Source organism: Asparagus officinalis, chromosome 6 (genome assembly GCF_001876935.1).
Source record: "Asparagus officinalis chromosome 6, Aspof.V1, whole genome shotgun sequence".
Lineage (NCBI taxonomy): Eukaryota > Viridiplantae > Streptophyta > Magnoliopsida > Asparagales > Asparagaceae > Asparagus > Asparagus officinalis.
The window spans coordinates 70,987,195-71,008,513 of record NC_033799.1 but is presented as its reverse complement, the minus strand read 5'-3'; the positions used below and the strand labels follow the sequence as shown (position 1 = coordinate 71,008,513).

The 21,319-nt window shown below is 36.0% G+C and overlaps 3 protein-coding genes across 5 annotated transcripts; all 3 read left to right on the top strand.

Annotated features, from left to right (window-relative positions):
* Positions 6,847 to 14,945, top strand: LOC109844801 (probable protein phosphatase 2C 12). Of its 3 annotated transcripts, none has more exons than XR_002248119.1 (9): positions 6,847 to 6,991; positions 8,124 to 8,295; positions 10,868 to 11,021; positions 11,103 to 11,166; positions 12,132 to 12,239; positions 13,243 to 13,368; positions 13,441 to 13,673; positions 13,806 to 14,071; positions 14,519 to 14,945. XR_002248119.1 is itself a non-coding variant. In XM_020413949.1 (9 exons), the coding sequence occupies exons 1-8, from the start codon at positions 6,857 to 6,859 to the stop codon at positions 14,002 to 14,004; spliced, it is 1,116 nt and encodes a 371-aa protein (XP_020269538.1). In that variant the 5' UTR covers positions 6,847 to 6,856; the 3' UTR covers positions 14,005 to 14,008; positions 14,519 to 14,945. The 3 variants fall into 3 exon arrangements, 2 of the variants coding, with proteins under 2 accessions (XP_020269538.1, XP_020269537.1); XM_020413949.1 differs by having other exon boundaries at positions 8,194 to 8,295; positions 10,873 to 11,021; positions 13,806 to 14,008; XM_020413948.1 differs by having other exon boundaries at positions 13,806 to 14,008.
* Positions 15,093 to 16,589, top strand: LOC109844803 (zinc finger A20 and AN1 domain-containing stress-associated protein 7-like). Its single transcript, XM_020413950.1, has 2 exons — positions 15,093 to 15,825; positions 15,936 to 16,589. The coding sequence occupies exon 2, from the start codon at positions 15,946 to 15,948 to the stop codon at positions 16,408 to 16,410; it is 465 nt and encodes a 154-aa protein (XP_020269539.1). The 5' UTR covers positions 15,093 to 15,825; positions 15,936 to 15,945; the 3' UTR covers positions 16,411 to 16,589.
* On the top strand, positions 17,660 to 20,273 carry LOC109845399. The gene is made up of 3 exons (XM_020414655.1): positions 17,660 to 18,031; positions 18,929 to 18,990; positions 19,997 to 20,273. Exons 1-3 carry the CDS (start codon positions 17,682 to 17,684, stop codon positions 20,020 to 20,022), a joined length of 438 nt encoding a protein of 145 aa, XP_020270244.1. The 5' UTR covers positions 17,660 to 17,681; the 3' UTR covers positions 20,023 to 20,273.

Genomic DNA, 21,319 nt, shown 5'->3' with positions numbered 1-21,319 from the left:
ATATATATATATATATAAGTATAATGTATAAGTATACTCTCTCTTATATATGTATAATATATGTATAAGTATATATAAGTATACTCTCTCTTATATATGTATAATATATGTGTGTATATATAAGTTTATATGTGTGTGTGTTTTTATGTATAATACAATTTGTTTATGTAATTACTATAAGTATTTACAATTTGTTTATGTATAATATATGTATATGTGTGTCAGTGTGTGTGTATATATATACATATACATATATTGAATGACATGAATACTTTGGGCTACTTAGTATATAAGTATATATAAATATAAGTATATTCTCTCTTATATATGTTTATATCTCTTATATAATTATATATATGTATAAGTATGCTCTCTCTTATATATGTGTACAGTGTATACTCTCTCTTATATATATATTTATATTCTCTCTCTCTTAGTATATAAGTATACTTATATATACACATATATAAACATAAACTTATATGTACATATATAAGTATATTTATATAATAGTATAAATACATATAAGAGTATAAATATATATTTATATATCTATACATATATATAAACATAAACTTATATGTACATATAATATAATTATATTTATATAAGAGTATAAATATATATATACTATTATATAAATATAATTTTTATGTTTTATTGTTTTTTAAAATTTAAAAAAAATAAAAAAATAAAAAAACAAAAAATCCGGGCCGGGCCGGTGTCCGGCCCGGTCGGGCTAGGTGTGCCCCTAACATTATTTGTTGGAAAAATATGTAAATACACAGATAAGAAAATTATGTAGTTGACGGTTAGTGGTCAAGGATCCCGAGGTCAAAGGACAGCTCGACACCATCCAACTTGCAACTTAGGATCAGGGACGGGCATGTGTTGAGTGCTAGGTGTGCCCCTAACATTATTTGTTGGAAAAATATGTAAATACACAGATAAGAAAATTATGTAGTTGACGGTTAGTGGTCAAGGATCCCGAGGTCAAAGGACAGCTCGACACCATCCAACTTGCAACTTAGGATCAGGGACGGGCATGTGTTGAGTGGGCCCACTATCACCAGCACGGGGCGAGGAAATCATTACACATGATTACTCTCGTTTGATAGAGAATAGAATGTAACTTTCCACTTTTTATTCATCCATATCAAACATGACTTACGTTTGGAAGTTAAAAATCTCAACTTTTTTTTATATCAATTTTCACATTACGTGAAAATGTGCATTTCTAATGATTTGTTAAAGAACGAGTGTTCTTACTAATTAAATAAAAACTAATAAAAAATACATACCCAAAGTTCTAACTGTTTTTACTCTTAAAGAGAAAAAAGAATTTAGAGAGTCGTGTAGATCACTTGGTAGCTCTATGAACGTGAATAGACCTTCAATTGCTAATTTCTGTACTCTTAAAAGAGCAAATAAAGTCACGGGAGGGTCCGTCGGCCCTTCAACAAATACGATAGGGGTTTGTCTACAATTAACCCTAAAAATTTTTATAGAGAAAGCTGTAAAAAATATTGTATAGAGAAAAAAGAGAAGATGATACCTGACTTATAAGTAGAGTCTTTGCAGTGTAGGCATATGTCAATATATTAATTATCAGTTTAATCACAATTATACTAATAGACAATAACAATTACCCGACTCTTATTAGTGATGTGTACATCACCATTCGGGATACATCGGTTTTTTCCCCTTTATGTAAATTATTATCTTCCTCTTCTTTACTATTCAAGAGCCCTTTATTTTTAACTCCCATGATTTTGCATAGAGGATGATATTTACCCTACTTTGCGCTTATATAAACTCACTTGTTTTTTACAACACTTATATATTTTGAAGTTTTAAAAACTTGTATTTATATACTCTTACTTATTTTGGCAGCGCTTATATGCCCTAAAGTTAAAAAAATATTGTTGGTGTCAATTATCAAACATAGGATTATCTGAAAGTTTATGGAGTTATTAGGGTCCTCTAACTTCTCCTGATGAATGGTTCTGGAGCTTGCTATTCTTCCCTGCACATAAAGGAACTCGTAAAAGAACAGAGTTGGGTTCTTCAATTGTTCCTCCGACGATCAAGTCAGTTTTTTGGGCTTGAGTGAAGAAGTAATATGGTTAGCGCTTAGTTACGTAAAAAGGGTCAGAGAGAATTACCTCTTGCAGTGCTGCTCCTTTTGTAGTGGGTTTGAGGAGCAAGAAGGTAACTTGGTGATGATGTGAGTCACATGGTCATTTATTGTGGGAATGACAGCAGGTGCTTGGTGATGACTGGATCCGATATGAGTCACAAAGACTATGGGGGCTTGGGTAATGATAATGTTGTCAGGGCAATTAATGCGAGAGTAGTCGGCTGGTCAGGGGTTCGAGGTAACAGTCGTCTTTCAACTCTTCAGGTCCAGGGTCGAAAAGTATCGTCTTTTGACTCGGTTACGCGAGATGTCGGCTGATAAGTGGGCCGAGTCGTATCGCTGGTGGTCAACTGGGAGGTTGGCCGAGAAGTACCGCCTTTTGACTCGGTTACGCGGTTCGGTGCGGTTCGGTTCGGTTTGTTCGGTTCTAACTTCATCAAACTTTTTATCAAACAACAAACCGTGTTAAAGAAAAAAAAGATATCAACAAAGTAGGAGATTATGAAGCATTAAACACTGATATAATGATATTGTTTTCAACCCATAATGATTTAGAAAATGAGTTTAGGGTTTGAGTCTTTGACTCTTTGGGGACGAGTCGGGTAGGGTTTAAGATCACAATGGGTAGTATTGCACTATATTCGGTCGGTTCGGGTCGGTTCGGGTTAAAAAGTTTTCAAACCGACTCGAACCGTCCTACTCATAAAACTGATTTTTTCGGGTCGGTTCGGTTTGGTTCGGTCGGTTTTTTCGGTTTGGACCGAACCATGCTCAGCCCTTTTTTTCGGGTCGGTTCGGTTTGGTTCGGTCGGTTTTTTCGGTTTGGACCGAACCATGCTCAGCCCTAATGTCAGCCAATCAAGTCGGCCGTGCCAAGTCGGACGTTATCTTGATTGTGAATTAGTTTGGTTAGGTAAAGTGTAAGACACGTGTCGACCTCTCTGTGGAGATTAATATTTACCGTTTTTAGGGGTTATAACAAACGTGCACTTATATATTCTAAAGTTCTAAAAATGTGTACTTAAATAACCTTAATTATGCAAACTTGTGGGTGTTTAAGTGCACGTATTTAAAACATTGTATACGAGTGTTGACAAAATAAGTAATGGTATATAAATACAAGTTTTGAGAATCGTAACGTATATTTTATATACTGCCAAAAATAAATAGGGATATATAAGTACGGAAAATTATAGATCCCGGCGCTCCACTTGGAAGCCAAGGATGTGGGTTAGTATTATGATCGGACCCCACCATTAGGCATTTGGATTCTTCACTGGGATCCATTTGCTTTTGTCCATTTGGACCCTCGGCTGATATCTCCAACTATTAACGTAGTGAGGTGAGGAATTAGTATGACATAGTATGTTATCAAGAAATCCCCTTAATTTGGCAGTTATCAAGAAATCCCCTTTAATTCAGGCTAAACTGCATTTTAAGCCTTAATTGTTTTTCCAAAAAAAAAAAAAAAAATCACTTGTATACTCCAAGTTTCAAAACGGAGTTAAAAAAAAACTTGAATTGTTCGTCGTGTGAATTTGCCTAATGACGTTAAATTTAACCTTAAAAGACATAAATACCATTCTGCCTAAATAACCCCCCATTGTTAAAGCCCAAAAACTTTTACAGTAGTGATAACCTAGTTTTACTTAACCCCCCCAAAACCCCCCCCCCACTTCTTCTCTCTCCCAGTTTTCGTGTTGGATGAATACAATGAGTTACAACAGGTCATCCCGTTTTGAAACTTAGGATATATAAGTGCTTTTTTTTTAGAAACGATAAGGTATTTAAATGCATTTTAGCCTTGAATTTTTAATGTCCTATAAAAAACCTCTTAAAAGCGTGTACAATAGTTTTCATTGACAAAATATCTCCTGCATAATTTTTCCTACCCATGTAAAAAATGTACTTAGCGCCATTAGAGGGTATGATTTTTTTTTTAAGTTTTAATTTTCATAGTGTTCTATTTATTTGTCTATACTCAAACACACTAAGGGCCTGTTTGGTTATTTCCTAAAAAACCAAAAAATAGAAATGAAAACCAAGAAATTTTAAAAGGTACAATTTCACACATTTCCATCCCTAAAACTCACCCACAACATCTAATAAAATATTATTTTTATCCAACAACTCATCCACCACATCTAATAAAATATTATTTTCATCCAACAACTCATCCATCACATCCACCACATCTAATAAAATATTATTTTCATCCACAACATCACTCAACTCATCTCATCTCATATTTAAAAATCACTCACATCATCCAATAAGATTCTGACAAATCATCTCATCTCATTAACATTTCATTTCTTTGTTTTCCTCCCAAAAAACTAGGAAAACAATTTCCTTAAGTGTGGGTCACATCATCCAATAATATAATGACAACTCATCTCATCTCATCTATTTTCTTATTTTTAAGAAATAAACAAACAAAAGAAAACAACATAATACAAGAAATATGTTTCTTATAATTCATTTCCTTATTTTTTCCGCCAACCAAACAACATCAAAACAAGTTTTCTTAAAAAATCACTCACATCATCCTATAATAAGGTGACAACTCATCTCATCTCATCTCCATTTCTTTGATTTCCTTCTTTTTTTAGCCAACCAAACAATCCCAAAACTTATTTTTCTTAGAAATAGGTTTCTTTTTCTTTGATTTCCCTCTTTTTTTAGGCAAACAAACAGCCCCTAAGAAATAGAATTTCCATATGCTTTATGTCTTTATTACGAATTGCACAATGACCCGACCAACATCATACGTATAAGGAGCAAATACTATTCTTACACACACATCGATTGACCATAGTAAACTATTTATTTATCAATACTCAAACTGTATTTGGAAATATGATTTTCATATCTATTTTGAGAAAATTGTGTCAATATTCCAAAAATAAAATCTTCATGTGTTGCAGTCTCTTTGACTTTTTCCCATATGGTTCAGCCATTAAACTGGAGATTTATGTTCTGCAGCCCTCTTTTAACAATTATTACCTGTCAATGAGCTTGTCTTGAATGTGGATGAAACTTGATCTTGAATATGACTTGAAGTGTAAATAGCTTCGTAACAACTATTTCCGCCAACCTCCATTTGATATGATCGTTATGACGCAATTCTATCCAACCCCCGACTAATATTTGTGTAGATTACCTAACAAAACAAATGCAAAGACTCGACACACGTTGTTAGAGATTGTTTGTAACCATCAAAACAAGATTAGGAAGTAGGTTTATAAACATGAGACCTAACAAGGCTAACATTAACATGAACCGAATTGGACTTAACATATAATTCATGTTAAGTCTATTTTATTTTATTTTAAGTCTAATTTCATGTTAAGTCTAATTTAAATTAGACTTAAAATGATTTAAATTAGTATTAACAAGATTTAAATTAGACTTAAAACAATTTAAATTAGACTTAAAATAATTTAAACTGGACTTAACACGAACTAAACTGGACTTAACACGAATCAAACTGGACTTAAAATGAAAGTGGATTAAAATTAGACTTAAAATGAATTAAATTAGATTTATCTAGTTCATGTTAGTCCAATTAAATTAGACTTAAAACAAGTTGAATTAGATATAACATGATTTAAATTAGACTTAAAAGGAATTAAATTAGACTTAACATGAACCGAATTAGACTTAACATGAAATTAGACTTAAAACAAGTTGAATTAGACTTAACATGAATTAAATTAGATTTAAAACAAGTCGTGTTAGGTATAACATGATTTAAATTAGACTTAAAAGGAATTAAATTAGACTTAATATGAACCGAATTGGACTTAATATGAAATATACTTTCATATTAAGTCTAATTCGGTTCATGTTAAGTCTAATTTAATTCGGTTCATGTTAAGTCTAACGCGGTTCATGTTAAGTCTAATTTAATTCGGTTCATGTTAAGTCTAATGCGGTTCATGTTAACTCTAATTCGGTTTATGTTAAATCTAATTCAACTTGCTTTTAGATTTAACATGAAAGAATAGATGAGATAAGGGCATTACAGGGATCTTTATTTTTTATTCTCTGTCTATGCTTAGTTGACATATAACAATTGCTAAAAGATGGCTGCAGAATATAGCTCTCAAATTTAAGAGCTGAACCGTGTGGGGAAAAGTTAAAGGGGCTGAAGCGCATGAAGATTTTGTTTTTAGGGCCTTCACACAATTTTCCGAAATTTTTTCCCACTTGATGTATATACGGTTTAAAAGAGGAAAATGTCGCCGTACTTTTGTAGCGAAACCAAAAGCATCCGGGCCCTGAAAACATCCCAACGCGCTTCCTGCTCCCGCGGAGCATCTTACCGCCTCCCCTCTCCCATGCGACGCCAGCTCATCCCGGCCTCCTCTCGCGGCGCACGTTAGGCCCAGGTGGGCCCCCGCGGCATACGCTAGCCCCTCCGCCGTTTCGGCAGCAAACACAACAGAGGCCGGACTCAACCGCAAGCAGGGAACAAGGGAAGGAAAAAAAAAAAAAACAGTTTCGCCCCACTCCTATTTTTTAAATAATTTTGGGGTAATTTATCGGTCCGAAGAAACGCCGCCGCCGCTCATGATGTCTGCTTAGGTCTCTCGAAAGCTAGGTTTCTTGAGATCGAGAGCTGTTTCTGATTGGACTGATGGCCGGCGGTGCGGCTGATGGGGGCTGCGTGGCCGCTGGCGGTGCTGCTGAAGAGGAGGGGCTGTCGAGCGGATGAGGAGGACCGAGAAGCCGGACGTGCTCCATGGCCAAGCGAGCCAGAGCAAGAAAGGGGAGGACTTCACTTTCCTCAAGACTGAGTGCCAGCGAGTTCCTGGCGATGGGATCAGCACTTTCTCGGTTTTCGGGGTAATTCGCTTGTTCTTGATCTTCTTGAGGTTTTTGAGGTCAACCGATGGGATTTTTGTCGGGGTAATTGGATAAGCATGCTTAATTTTAAAATAGTAAAATTAAAATCTGTTAAAAAACATGTTAATGTTTGGTTGTAATTTTTGTATGACGATATGGAACGATATAAGGTAATTTTAGTTGAAAGTGGGGATGAGATCGCCACTTTCGATCAATCTCTCTTTTTTTTTACTTTATTTTTATTCTTTGTTTTTCCCCCAGATTGGAAGCTGCAATTTTTGCTCCGGTTGCCGACCTATGACATGTTTAGGTTTAAACCGGAGAAAAATTTGTTAATGTGATTGTAATTTTGTGTGAAGATGAGGAGTTCCGTGAGATTTCTTCTTCGTCTAGATGTTTTATTGGTGGTGTACCGGGGTTTAATTGAACAAAAGGGTAAATGAGCTTGTTTATGAATGTACGATTCGGGCGATTAAGTTGATTGCAAAGAACTCTATAGACGTTAACACGAAGTATATTCTGGTGATGATATTGGAGCATATTTAACTTATAGACGTTAACATTTGACTGAGAGAGCCAATGGGGGTTTATTTACTGGTCAGAATATACCTCATGTTTTGATTTGAGATGGCTAGACTTCTCTTGATTAAGGGCATATGGCCATTTTTGCCATTTATCTATTTCATTTTTGCGAATCAAGACTAGCGCTTTCCAAGTGGCGCTATAAAAGTGTTTTGAAATATCACGCTTAATATAAGTGGCTAGCACCATTAGGCAGTACAATGTCAATAAGAAAATGTATCTCTTTGTATTTATCTTGTTGGATTGTGGAAAATTGTGTTTGATGTTGACATATTGGTTCCTTTTTCTTTTTCTTCCAAATTCCATCATACTATTTTCTTGGGTGATCCATACCACTGAAATTTCAAACTAGAAAATGTATGTTATGATTGCTACCCATTGTTCTGACTTCAGAACAACAACTGTGGTGTTTTTTCTAATCACAGTACTCCTGCTTAGATGCTTTCCCGGAATACTACTGTTAATACACATCCTGTATAGTTTCAGTAGGCTTCCACTGTACCATTGTTATGTGATACCTAGACTTTGATGGTGCTTATTTTCTACGCAGCTGTTTGACGGGCATAACGGATCTGCAGCTGCTATATATGTTAAGGAGAACCTTTTGAATAATGTTGTAGGTGCCATTCCTTCGGATCTTAGCAGGGACGAGTGGTTGGCTGCTTTACCAAGAGCTTTGGTTGCTGGATTTGTCAAGACGGATAAAGACTTTCAGGAGAAAGGTATGTTCATGCAAGCATGGTGTTATATAATATTGTATTAGTTTCTGACATAATCATACTTAATGACATGAGAGATTTATACTTAATGACATGAGAGATTTTTTATCCTTAATTCATCTGATAAGTATGTAATGATACAATATTTTTATATTTGTTATTTTCTTAGGGTTCTAACTAAGTAAGCAACACAGTACTTGTTCCATTGATCATACCGATTTGGACCCAAAAGTAACATCTCTTATTAAAAATCAGGCTAGATTTCCGGTGCACATGATGTGTGCATGATGCAAAGGAAAAAAATATACACTTGCTTTTCCAATTCATAGAATTAAAATATTTCATATCAAGCATTTATAATCTCAAAAGTTCCTATAAAAAGTATAAATTTTACAAAATATCTTTACCCGAATTCGAAGGTAATACATGCAAGTGTAGGATTCATCCATCCCTATCCCTAAATCAAGAACAAATAGTTAGCATCAATTCATACACAAAATATAAAAAATCAATAAAGCATTTTAATCCCCTGCAAAAAAGAATAAAATCCCATAAAAACATATGATAACCTCACTGTCTTCTGGGGAGAGATGGAGCCATAAACTTAGAGAGACATCTAGAGAGAGAAAGAGAGGGAATGAGGAAATGAGCATTAGGGCAAGAGAGGTTTAAGCCAGAGAGTGTCAGTGTGAGGAAGGACAAGCCACGCATTAGTAAAAGGGGGTGGAGGTGGGGGTGGGGGGTTAATGTGGATTGTTGTATGTTTACAACTAGTTATTCTATTTTCCCAACGTTGTGCCTTAATTTAATTTTGACGTATTGTATGTTGTGAGGGTTTGTTTTGGAACTTTTTGAAAATGTAACATAGAAAGTGTAGCAAACAAATAATCAAAAGATTGCCTTTCTTTTAATGTAGCAATAGATGATGCTTACACTTGCATGTTTTATGGAAATGGTGATTGCAATTTCTTAAAAAGATTTGATATGTATTTCACAATATCGCAGTTGATATTTATTAAGGAAACATATTAATTTCTAATAATCAGACATGGTTTAAGGAATGTAGAAGCTTTGTTTGTGACGAGTCAATTTGGCATATTCTTATCCAAAAATTGAGTGTAACCCCCCACCCCAATAAATAAATAAATAAATAATATATATATATATATATAATTTATATATATATGTAATATAATATATAACAATAGAGGAGAGAAGAGAGAAGAGGAGAGAAGAGAGAGAGAGAGAGAAACTTATGTCAACTTAAGTGATATATAATATAACATAGTTTGGGTGGGTGGGGTTCATTTGGGGGTTCTGCGATAAAAGTATCGAAATTTCTGCAAAATCCCCAAGTTAAAGTCTGTTCCTAAATTAACCCTATATTTTAAGGGCCTTCAAGTTCTATTGTCTAAAAATCTACTCTTAACATACAAATGTCTAAAATTCTACTCTATAACATACAAATGTCTAAAATTCTACTCTATAACATACAAATGTCGAAAATTCTACTCTATAACATACAAAATCCCTTTTAAGGCAGAAAATATCCATTATATCTACTGTACCACATCATCAATACATCTAACTACTTAATTACTGACACTTGTCAATTAAAATTCCACGTCATCATCTGTCCCTTCATTTCCTCTTCTATCTTTCCTTCAACCGCAGGTCCGCAGCCATTCTTGCCCAGATTCAAGCCTACCTGCTCCTTCCTCCTTCGACGATCTTCCTGTCATCCAACGAGTCTCCGTTGATTGTTAAGACCTCATGAAAGTGAAAGCTTGTTCCTTTCTCCCTCCCTACCCTCCCTCCCTCGATTGAAACATGAAACTAAGAAACAAAACAAAAATCCAAGACCGAGCCCTGCCAAGTATCCAAATATGTGAAACTGTATATCACATGTATCTGTTAATAATCCGAATATCTAAGTATTGAATATGAGTACGGCTCCTCAGATTCAAGCGCAGATGTTCCTTCCTCCGGCGATCTTCCTGCCATCCAGAGAGTCCGTTGATTGTTAAAACTTCATGAAAGTGAAAGCTTGTCCCCCCCCCCCCCTCTTTTTGTTTCTCTCTCTTTTGATTGAAATATGAAACCCAGAAACAAAACAAAAATCCAAGACCAAGACCTGTCAAGCATTCAAATATGTGAAACTAGCATAGCATAAGTATCTGCCAAGTATTCAAATACCCAAGTTTCGGACGTGAGTACGGCTCCTTGATTGAAGTATCTATGTCATATAGGTTGGTGGTATTGCATATTCCAACTATTCTTGCAATCTTCATACTGTCATGTTGTTGACTGGAAATCCAAGACCAAGACTTGACAGTTGGTAGCCCCTTACAAATGCTGGGTTTCAGGTTACAATTAGCATAATTGCCTGTAAACCGGAAATTTCAAGATATGCTGCATTAGATAATAATAGTTAGAAGGGGAGGCTCATAGAGTTAGCGAGTACTTTAAAATCTAGGTTTTATTATTTAATTGCAGTTGTTGATTTCTAAGATGTTCGTCCTAATTGCAACTCCTGCTCTACATATCTAAAATCATAACATTGATATTTTTGCAGCACAGACCTCAGGAACAACTGTTACACTTGTGATATTAGATGGGTGGGTGGTAACGGTAGCATCAGTTGGTGATTCACGGTGCATACTTGAATCTGCTGAAGGTTCAATTTATTGTCTATCAGCAGATCACAGGCTGGATGTTAACATAGAAGAGTAAGATTGAGACAAATGCTGCTTTAAATTTGTTCAAATGCTGTATACAATTATTTCTTATCAATGTTTATTTTCTCACAGGGTTGAGCGGGTAACTACAAGTGGAGGTGAAGTTGGAAGACTGAATGTTGCTGGTGGAGCGGAGGTATGCTTATTGAGATCTTCTTTATAAGTGATCTCTTTTCTTTTCCATTTTCATTTGCTGATTCGTTGACTTTGTATTTGTGCTCGACTGTCTAACTGCTTCCGCCGAAACTAATGTTATCAAAACTTGAATTGACTATGAAGTTGAGTCTCATGTAAATGTGTTGGCTTTAGGGTATGGTTAGTGCTAATAGTAAGCTATCGCGAAGTGAAATGGCACATATGCTCCTCATACAGGCTTTGCAAGTGCACGTGTACGCATGCATCTGATAATCTAATCTTTATCATACCATTTCCTACAGTTTTATTTTTATTTTTATTTTTTGGGGGGGTGGGGGTGGGGGCGGGGGGCGGGGGTTGTTCACATCTACCTTTTGTTTATGACTTGTGTACCTACAATCATGTTTTAAGTGAATGACCTTCCAAGTTAGCAATAACAGTAAATAACATTTCCATCAAGCTAACATGAATGTGATGTACACCAAAAACTGCTCTCAAGATCCCTACAAAATAAACAGTCAATAACTCAAATTCAAATCCTTCATCTCTTCTAAACTAATATTGAAGCATCTTTTTTTCACTCTCAATCCATGTCCCCTTTACGTTTACCTTTAGTCCATCATCTCATAACGCTCCATCAGCTGTGATCAGGCACTCCGCGTAACTGGCCCAGTATATGATCTATCTCGCTCTTGTTCACGCCATATCAAAAATTACTCCCTGATCCTATTTTCAACTAAAATACATGTAAGTTCTTTTGCGCTATCTTTTAGTGAACTGCCTCATCCATGACAGGATTCACATTTCTCTTAATTCATTTTGTATTTTGCTTCAATTGGCAAACACTCTGACCCTTATGAAGTTTCAATGTTTCTTTCATAATCTGTACTAAAGCAAGTTTTATCTGTTAGCATGGTTAAATTATAGCTATTTAAATTTGACATGATAGCAAACATTTATGTGCAGATTGGCCCTCTCAGGTGTTGGCCAGGTGGCTTGTGTCTATCAAGGTCAATTGGAGATATGGATGTTGGTGAATTCATTGTTCCTATTCCACATGTGAAGCAAGTGAAGGTTTGTTCATTATCCTGATTTCTGCATGGTTTATTACAAGTTATCCTTTTTTCCCCCTTCATCACCAAAACTGGTGTTCATTTTATTAATTTTTACTGAATTTATGAACCAAAAGCCAGTAACATTTTGTTAGCTGTTGGCTTGTTGCATCGGAATATTTTTTGCAATACTGATTAGATACGATGCATTGTTTGCTGTGACCTGTGACCCGTGTTCTATTATGGTGAATATCGATAAGGTAACTGTCAATATTTTGTTATTACTTAGGTCTGTCAGGTAGATAGATGGATATGGGATTAAATCCAGCTTGTTTGATCACATGACCATGTTCAAGAATGCATGAAAAATTGGTGCGACTAATAGAATACACTAATACTAGTAATTGAGCTTTAACCCTTTTTTTCCTCTGAAATCAATATACTTATATAGTAATTATAACTGTTGCTTTGACTGATTTGACTCTACCCAATTTCCTGGTGAACTCTAGAAATTGTTCTGTATACAATTATGCTTGAGTGATGCAACATGACCAAATGTGTCTCATGCAGATTAAACTGTGCTCAGGTTTTTAAACAAATCAAAATCAGCAGCATGCAAGCTCCATATCAGTACAAATGTACTCCTAATGACTCATAAGGCTGTTTTTGTCACCACAAATGCAGCCACTTCAACTTATTTAAACTTAAACCTACTTTTGTTCTGAAAATAAACTTTTTTAACCAATGTATATTCAGAGTCTCGGACCCAAAAAAAAGGCATGTACCTGCATGCATGTGCATTTTGTCTACATAAGTACATGCATGTGTATACATGTGATCGTTTTGCATTTATTAACCTTTCGGAAGATAAAATTAATCTATTATGTAGAATTAATCTATTGTGTTTTGGCTGGATAAGTACATGCATGTGCATTTTATCTGCATAAGTACATGCATGTGTATACATGTCTGCTCTTCTTACTTAGAGCAGCACTCTGAGTTATGATGCCTTGTGATTTGAACAGCTATCAAACGCTGGTGGTCGGCTTATCATTTCAAGTGATGGCGTATGGGATGCATTATCTTTCGAATCAGCATTAAACTGTTCTCGTGGTTTGCCAGCAGAGGTGGCAGCTGCTCAAATTGTTAAAGTACCCACAATTTGACCTTCTCTTAAGCCTCAGCTAGTGTTTCTGTTACTCACTTATTATTTTGATTTGCAGGAAGCTGTACAGTTTAAGGGACTAAAAGATGATACTACCTGTATCGTGGTTGACATATTACCTCCAGAAAAAATATCCCCTCCTCGACCACCGAAAAAGCAAGGGATGGGCATGTTTAAAGCTATGTTCCGTAAAAAGTCATCTGAGTCATCATCCTATTCATATAAAGATTATTCTGAGGTTGACACCGTGGAGGAGATATTTGAAAATGGATCTGCAATGCTTTGTCAGAGGTTTTACTATGTTTTGCATTAGAAGTTAATAATGTAGCCGTTAGATTGCTTAATTTAGTCATCTGCATTTGATTTTTATTTAAAGATGTTTGTTCATCATCATGATTATGAATGTTTCTTGTGTTAATGCAGGCTAGATATAGAGTATCCAATATGCAATATGTTCAAGCTCTTTCTATGTGCTGTATGTCAAGTTGAGATGAAACCTGGTGAGGGAATCTCTGTACATGCCGGTTTGTCACAACCTGGGAGATTAAGACCTTGGGATGGTCCCCTCCTATGCCCTAGTTGTACCGTGAAGAAGGAAGCCATGGAAGGCAAAAGTCATTGAAGAGGTTTTATAACTAACTACTTTTTATGGCCCTTCAACAGTTCTTAATGCTATAAGCCGTTGAAGGGTAAATTTCGCAAAACTAGCTTGAACTTTGAGGTTTTATAACTTATCTTTTTGTTAGATAGAATCACTCTCTTTTTCCCCACTTCACTAACCTAGCTGCATTTAGGGAAGTTTATCACATGCTTCACATATGACATGTTTTGGTCAATTTCCTCGTGTATATTCATTGTTATCCTTATCAACTTTGTGGCTTGTTAGATTGTTATAAATATATATATAAAAGGATGATTTAGACCTTGGATACATTGGCAACCATCTCCAATCATGGTACTTTCTGCAGCTTTGAAAGCGTATGTTAATGTTTGTCTAAAAGAAAAATTTATGGTAGTTTTTGTGCAAAACCTACCCAAAGTTCATGCCAGTTTTGTAAAATTTACCTAAACATTAGTTCCACGCTGAGAGAAAAAACACTTTCTTATTCCCCCCATTTCCCCATCAATATCTTCAGGTTGTTCGTTTAGAAGTACATATGGACGCGGGTAGATTTTTTCCTACAGTAATGTTAAAGGTAGTTCACTCCACAAACATAGATGGGAGAAGCTGACATACTGAGGATTTCCAAAAGACTTCCATGAGATATTTTCCTGGCATCTTGTTGGCATGCTGAAGCAGAGGCATCTCATGTACAAAATTTGGATTTTGGATCGAAGCTAGAGGTCAAACATGATTCCCTTAATTCGAAAAATTCATTCCCTTAGCGGCACAAGCACTGTATCGAAATATTTTTTCCGGTTTCATGAAACACATCCCGTTATATGTGTCTACTGAAGAAAGAGTCACCGGAGTTGATTCAATTCATTCCAAAGTTTGTACCTTGTATATCAAATATTTTACTATGTAAATTCATGTGATAAAAAGATTTTACTTATATATTAGAATGTGGTGACACTTCTCCTTGACTATCCAATGCAAATATGAGACCCAGTTTGATCAAATAGATTCGTGACGCACAATTGCTTTGTTTTGTTTGGCTCTGGGTTTTTTGTTTGTTAAATGATATATTTTACTGAGACAAACTTAAGACGGCCGTGGGCTTTTGTATCTGCTGTGTACATTCTACAAGTGACTGGATGTCTATGGAATTTGAATGGCTTAAAAAATGTATTACATACATACAGGGGTGTTGTGTATATTTAATTTATCTTTTGTCTTGATGACTCATTTGGAGGTGGGGGAAAAAAACCAGTCATTTTTTTTTTGTTGAAATCTTAAATTATTTCCGGAAAGCTTTGTTTGTCAACTGCAATTTGCTCAGATAAAATCTCTTAATTTTACTTTTCAAGAATAATTCTTTACGGAATTAGTTATTGCAAGTAATCTTTTAAAAGTCTTCTCGGATCTTTGATGATTTTACACATCTAATGCGCTCGCCAAAACAAAATTTTGGTTTTGTTAGGGTCTAAGCTTAGCAAACTAAAAGTTTGCATACTTACTTAAAGATTCTATGTATCCGTTTCCTTGCCTGAAGAAAAAGAAAAAAAAAAAAAAAATCATAAACAGGTGTTCTTATAACCTCAAGAGTCCAAAATCCCCTCCACGATAGAAATCCTATTCCTGTCGGATCACAATCTCCAGGAAACTAAAGAATCATATTCCTCCCAGGATTCAGCAAAGCAGCTCTCAACATGTAGAGGACTCCTTCGATTGCTTATAAATAATCTCTAATTCGTGCTCTTCTCCAATCGATCGATCAGTTCAATTCTCGTCCTCTACTCTTTAATCTCCCTTCGTCTCCATCTCTTCTCGCAATCTAAGGTGATGCAACTTCTTGTCGTAATAATAGAAACAGCACATAAAGTTTTTTTTTTAAAACTTTTTCTTCCCTCCAAGATTTCACAGTTTGCTTGGTTCTTTCTTAATTGCAGGTACTCTACAATGGCTTCCGAGGAAACCTGCAACAGTCCACGCCTATGCGCAAACGGTTGTGGATTCTTCGCGCGTGCAGAGACCCGGAATCTATGCTCCCAGTGTTACAGGCACGCCTGCGTTCAAGAACTCAAACGGCAAGCATCATCAGTATCGATACCGGCAGCTTCTACTACGACCCCCGAAAAGATTGCTGACACATCAGTTAACAGCGGTAGGAAGGAGACCTCTGCTGCTCCCGCTCGAGGTTTCGATGAATCAAATGCCCGAGAGAAGCCCGAGGATCGATGTGGATGCTGTAATAAGAAGATCGGTTTGATGAAAGGATTCAGTTGTCGTTGTGGCAATGTATATTGTACGAAGCATCGACATCCAGAGGAGCATCGTTGCAGTTTTGATTTCAAGGCTGCTGCAAGAGATTCGCTGGCCAAGGCCAATCCTATTGTTAAGGCTGACAAATTAGAGAGGGTGTAGTTAGATAATAGGTATAAGCTACGTGGATTTTGGTTTCTTAGTTTCCTTTTTTTTTTCTTTTCAGTTTACGAAAATTGTGATAGTTTGGTGAAGAAGTTCTAGTATTTTTTGGGTCAATGTTGACGTGGATGCAAGTTAAGTCATTTTGTAATTATATATTGACTTCAAACTCTACTTGCTGCCCCCCTAAACTACTAAGTTAGTCACTGCTTATTCTTGAAATATTTGAAGTCTCAATATACCTCATAAACTATTGACTTAATATCTTGTTTATCCCTTGAACTATTTTCGGTAGCACATCGTACCGAGGAGATTAATAGTTCAGAGGGTAAAATGAGATTGAAAATAGCTTAGGAGGTAACAAGGAGATTAATAGTTTAGAGGGAGAGATAAGACCAATCAAAAATAGTTTATGTGAGTAAGCAGGAACAAATTGATAATACAGCGGGGCTAGCTGGGAGTAAACGCTTTATATTAAATTACCCTTTTTTTTTCTAGTTAACTTTATTTTTAAAGGGTTAATTTCAGAAAACCCCCCTAACTTGAGTTTTGCAGATAATCTACCTTAACTATTTTAATTCCAAAAAACCAACTGCATTTTGAGCAGTTTTTCACATTATCTGGCCAAACATCTTTTTTTCTACTAAAAAAACCCTTAAAGAACTTTAACCTCAACCCTCCCAAAATTACACCATCATGGCTAACGTTGCCTTGACATATTCGAAAAATACAAAATTTCTCCTAGACGGTAAAGAGAGTTGGTGGTGGAATGAGAGTGTGCAAAATATTATTAGAGAGAAGAAAACTTTATATAAAGAGTGACAAAAGTGTAGGAGTAGGAAAAAATTAGAAAAATATAAATTAGTAAGGAAGAAAGTGATAATCACATTTTATTACAATTTTATACCCTCATTATCTATTTTATATGAATAAATACAATACTAATAATTGCTTTTATCTTTAATTGCAGGTTAATAAAGAATAAATCCCAAAAATCTCATCTCTCAACAAAGTCCCTTGAGTAAATGAAGAAATAAGAGAATTAATTTTTGAAAATCACATGTGTGCAAGGAACCGGATTTGGACTTGGTTGCTTAAAAATGAATTGGACTTTTATGCAAAAATCACAATCTGCTATAGTGGACCGTAGGGATGTCAATTTTAGCCCATACCCATTTACCCACCCGACCCGCCCATTATTTGACCCGCCCAAAACCCACCCATTTAATTAAATGAGTCTAATTGGGCGGGTCCATGTTATATTCCTCTAAATGGGCACTAAATGGGCAGTGCTTATTTGCCCGTTTGCCCGCCCAGCCGTATACCCAAAACGAAAACAAGACAAAACCCGATCCCATCTCCTCTTTCTCTCTCTAGGGCAACTGAGCCGATCCCAATCTCCTCCGCCTCAATCCCGATCTCAATCACTCCTCCGCCTCCTCCTCCGCCGCCTCAAGTGCCTTTTGAACCCAAAACCTACGACGCCAATCGATCCTCCTCCGCCTCCTCCGCTGCCTCAATCGCTGATTCGTCTCGTTGCCCTTGTTCTGGTGTCGATTCCTTCGTCCATGGCGTCCAATCGCAGTGCCCTATTTGGATCGAGCAGTGTTCGCCTGAGCAGGTAACTTTCCCCAATTTTCTGATTTTTTTATGAGGAAAGGGGCTTATGGCATTTTATAATAAAAGGTTGAATCTTTTGTGCATTTAGCTGGATTGAGGCGTAATTCCTGGGATAGTTTGGATTTTTTGGGAGTTAGGGATTTTATCTTTATTATGATTCCTCATCACGTTTGAAATGATTGACCATAATACTCATAGGATTTTTGGCAAACCCCCAGCCTTCAACGGGTTTGATTAGCCTTTACCGACTACCGTTTGAGTCGGGCTAGCATGCGGATTGTCGGAATCCGTTCCGCATGTAATGTTGTGCTAAGGGAATGAACTCCCTTAGGCTTCGTGCTATGATGTCGAATACATAGACTTTGCCATTGTTACGGGAATAGGCTACCCGGCGACATGTGTTAGGTGTTGACTTTAGGATTTTTGGCTAACCCCCAGCCTTCAACGGGTTTGATTAGCCTTTACCGACTACCGTTTGAGTCGGGCTAGCATGCGGATTGTCGAAATCCGTTCCGCATGTAACGTTGTCCTGAAATTATTATGTATCTGTTTTGGGTTCTTTCATTTGCATGTGGAGGTCGAAATGTGGTGGTCGAACTACAAAGGCGGTGCCTACTAGTCACCATTAATACATTAGATAGAATGCTTAAATTGTGAGGCAGTTTCTAGTAGTTTTGTCTCATTGCTGTTAGTTTTAATAGGATCGTATTCTTAGCAGCATGCTTCCCTATAGGGAAAAACTAAAGTTGAAAAATGATTGAAATTATGATGGATTTTGATTACAGTCTTGTGTTTCGTGAGAAGTAGAAGATGTATATCACATAACAAGATATTTGTAATACATTTATGGCTTTTCAAATTGATAATTTGTTTCTAACTAATATTCTTGACGTTGCAGCATGTTCACTGCAACCTGTAGGAGGCTGAGGATCATGAAGGGTTCGGATGCAATTGGACTTGGTATGTGCATGTTTTGTACATTTTACATACATATTCTTCAATTTTTAGCTCCTAAGTATGTCATTTTTCCTCAAACTACATAATCTAGTGAATAGACACATTGAAAGAGAGGAATAAAAGATGGAGATGGATGGCCTTCTCTATTAAAGGTCACCAAGCTCTTCCTAATAAAGAGCTTCAACAGAATTCTCTAGCAAAATTTTATAGCTCAAGACAACAAAGAACTTCGTCGTAATCAAACTCCGTCTTCACTCAATTAAAAGAGTGGCCCAAAAATAAAAAAATAATCATCAGAATTTAAAGTAACCGATCCAAAAGCAAGAAGCAACAAGCTGTAACAAATTTAAAGTAACTGATCTATCAGATTAATTTTTGTAAATTGATCAGGATCCCTCAGCTCAACCTTCCTCAATGAGCTACGTCATCAAATAATAACTCTTTATTTTGATAAACAAGCATGTTGTTAGCACTTAGTTTGCTTCTCATGCAATTTAATGCTTGCTTCTTAATACAAGCTCACGTTGATTACATAATACATTACACCTATTTTACTGGTATTAGACATGTATATCAATCAACAACCAGTTTAGTCACTAGTGCAACTATGTTAGCTACCTGTATCAAGTAGGATTTACATAGAATTCAGAGCTTTCATTTTTATAAAAATAAATAAATAACTTGGTGTCCATCTCAACCTGAACCAACTAGCTTCGAACCTGTGTTGTGTCTTGTTTGGTGGGAGTCCTGTCAGGTCTGAATTACTCATATCTCATTCATGTACCAGCTTTATCTAGAATAAATCAATTTGCATGAATCTTAACCTGAACCTACCCCTTTGAACTTGTGTCATGTTTTACAAGAATGATGTCAACTGAGTTAAGAGTTAAGAGTAGTCCACCAGCCTTATTTCCCTTTTGCTGATTTAATGCTCTTATGTGTTTCATTACTATGACGAATATCATAAGTTTGTGGCAAAGTTAACTAATTCTATGGATGATTGATGCAGGGGAAATATTGAGGTCTCTATGGTGATTTCGGATTCTAACCCTTGCTATGAAGACGCACATATGAGGCTTGCTGCAGTACACTTAATGTTGCTATTGAGTCCAACTGAGTGTTATGTTTGTTTTCTGGTCTTTTCTTTCTTCTTTCATGATTCTGTTCATGCCTGAACATTTGAAAGATGGGAAATAAGTGGACTATGGTTGTGCTACTATTTTGTTTATAGACGAACTTACTACTCTTCTAGTTTTTCAAGTAATTAAGTAGATTGTCCTTACTAATCGTGATCGTGTTGCTGATAGTTATGATGGCATTTATATCAAGTTATTGATCTTATACAGATCCTTACATACCTTGTGTTTTCTATCTTGATTCATTTAAATATTCTCGCAATTTTGTTGTTATTGATCTTTTGGTTTTTGGTTTGGAAATCTGAGGTTAATTTTGCAAGTGTGTGAGGTATGTACTTTTATCCAGATTTGCAAATGGTTCAATCATGAACTTGTCTGTCTTTGTTTGTTTATCTTCCTATCTTTGTTGGTATTTTATCAAAAGCCCTAACAAATTTGCAAAAAGCTCCCAAAAAGTTTGCAAAAAGCCTACAATAGTTTACAAAAAGCCCCCTAAAAATTTACAAAAAACACCCCAAAAGTATTATATACATATAACTACTATAGTTAAATGGGCAAATGGGCGGCCCGTTTATTAAATGGGTGGACAAAAACCCGCCCATTTAAATAATGTTAAATGGGCCATAAATGGGTAAATGGGCAAAACATGCCCGCCCATTTATGACCCGCCCATTTAATACCCAAACCCACCCATTTAACATCCATAGTGGACCGGAACCAAGGCTGCAAAGTTTGATTTTTAAGGTAGGTGGTTGTTGACATTGGACTTGGATCAAAAGAATTGGGCCGGACTTTGCTTTACAAATCAAATGAAATGATATGGGCCGGTTGTTTGAATTTGCTGCAGATTTTTGTTTTGAAAATCAAATGGAAATGCAACTTGGGCCGGACCTCAAAGATGCTTTGCTGCAGATCATTTTAAAGGAGGCCGGACTTGTTTATTTTGAATGGAGGCTTTGCTGCAGATCATTTTATTCTGAAATTTTGAATGGAGGCCGGACATGTTTTGTTTAAAAGTCAAGTGGAGCTCTGCTGCAGACTTAGCTTGTTTGAATGAATTGGGCCGGTTGATTTTCATTGGACTTAGCTCATGGACCGGAGACTTGTGCTGCAGAAAATAAAATGAAAACAGTGGGCTGCAGAATTGATTTATTTTGCTATGGACCGGACTTAGGATTTGAAAATCATATGGGCTA

Excerpts from the sequence above, each read along its gene's own strand:
- LOC109844803 (XM_020413950.1), top strand. The coding sequence starts at position 15,946 with ATGGCTTCCGAGGAAACCTGCAACAGTCCACGCCTATGCGCAAACGGT.
- LOC109845399 (XM_020414655.1), top strand. The coding sequence starts at position 17,682 with ATGGGCACTAAATGGGCAGTGCTTATTTGCCCGTTTGCCCGCCCAGCC. Across the intron at positions 18,032-18,928 it reads AGCAGTGTTCGCCTGAGCAG|CATGTTCACTGCAACCTGTA; the intron begins GTAACTTTCCCC and ends TTGACGTTGCAG. Across the intron at positions 18,991-19,996 it reads TTCGGATGCAATTGGACTTG|GGGAAATATTGAGGTCTCTA; the intron begins GTATGTGCATGT and ends TGATTGATGCAG.
- LOC109844801 (XM_020413948.1), top strand. The coding sequence starts at position 6,857 with ATGAGGAGGACCGAGAAGCCGGACGTGCTCCATGGCCAAGCGAGCCAG. Across the intron at positions 6,992-8,123 it reads GCACTTTCTCGGTTTTCGGG|CTGTTTGACGGGCATAACGG; the intron begins GTAATTCGCTTG and ends TTTTCTACGCAG. Across the intron at positions 13,674-13,805 it reads TCTGCAATGCTTTGTCAGAG|GCTAGATATAGAGTATCCAA; the intron begins GTTTTACTATGT and ends GTGTTAATGCAG.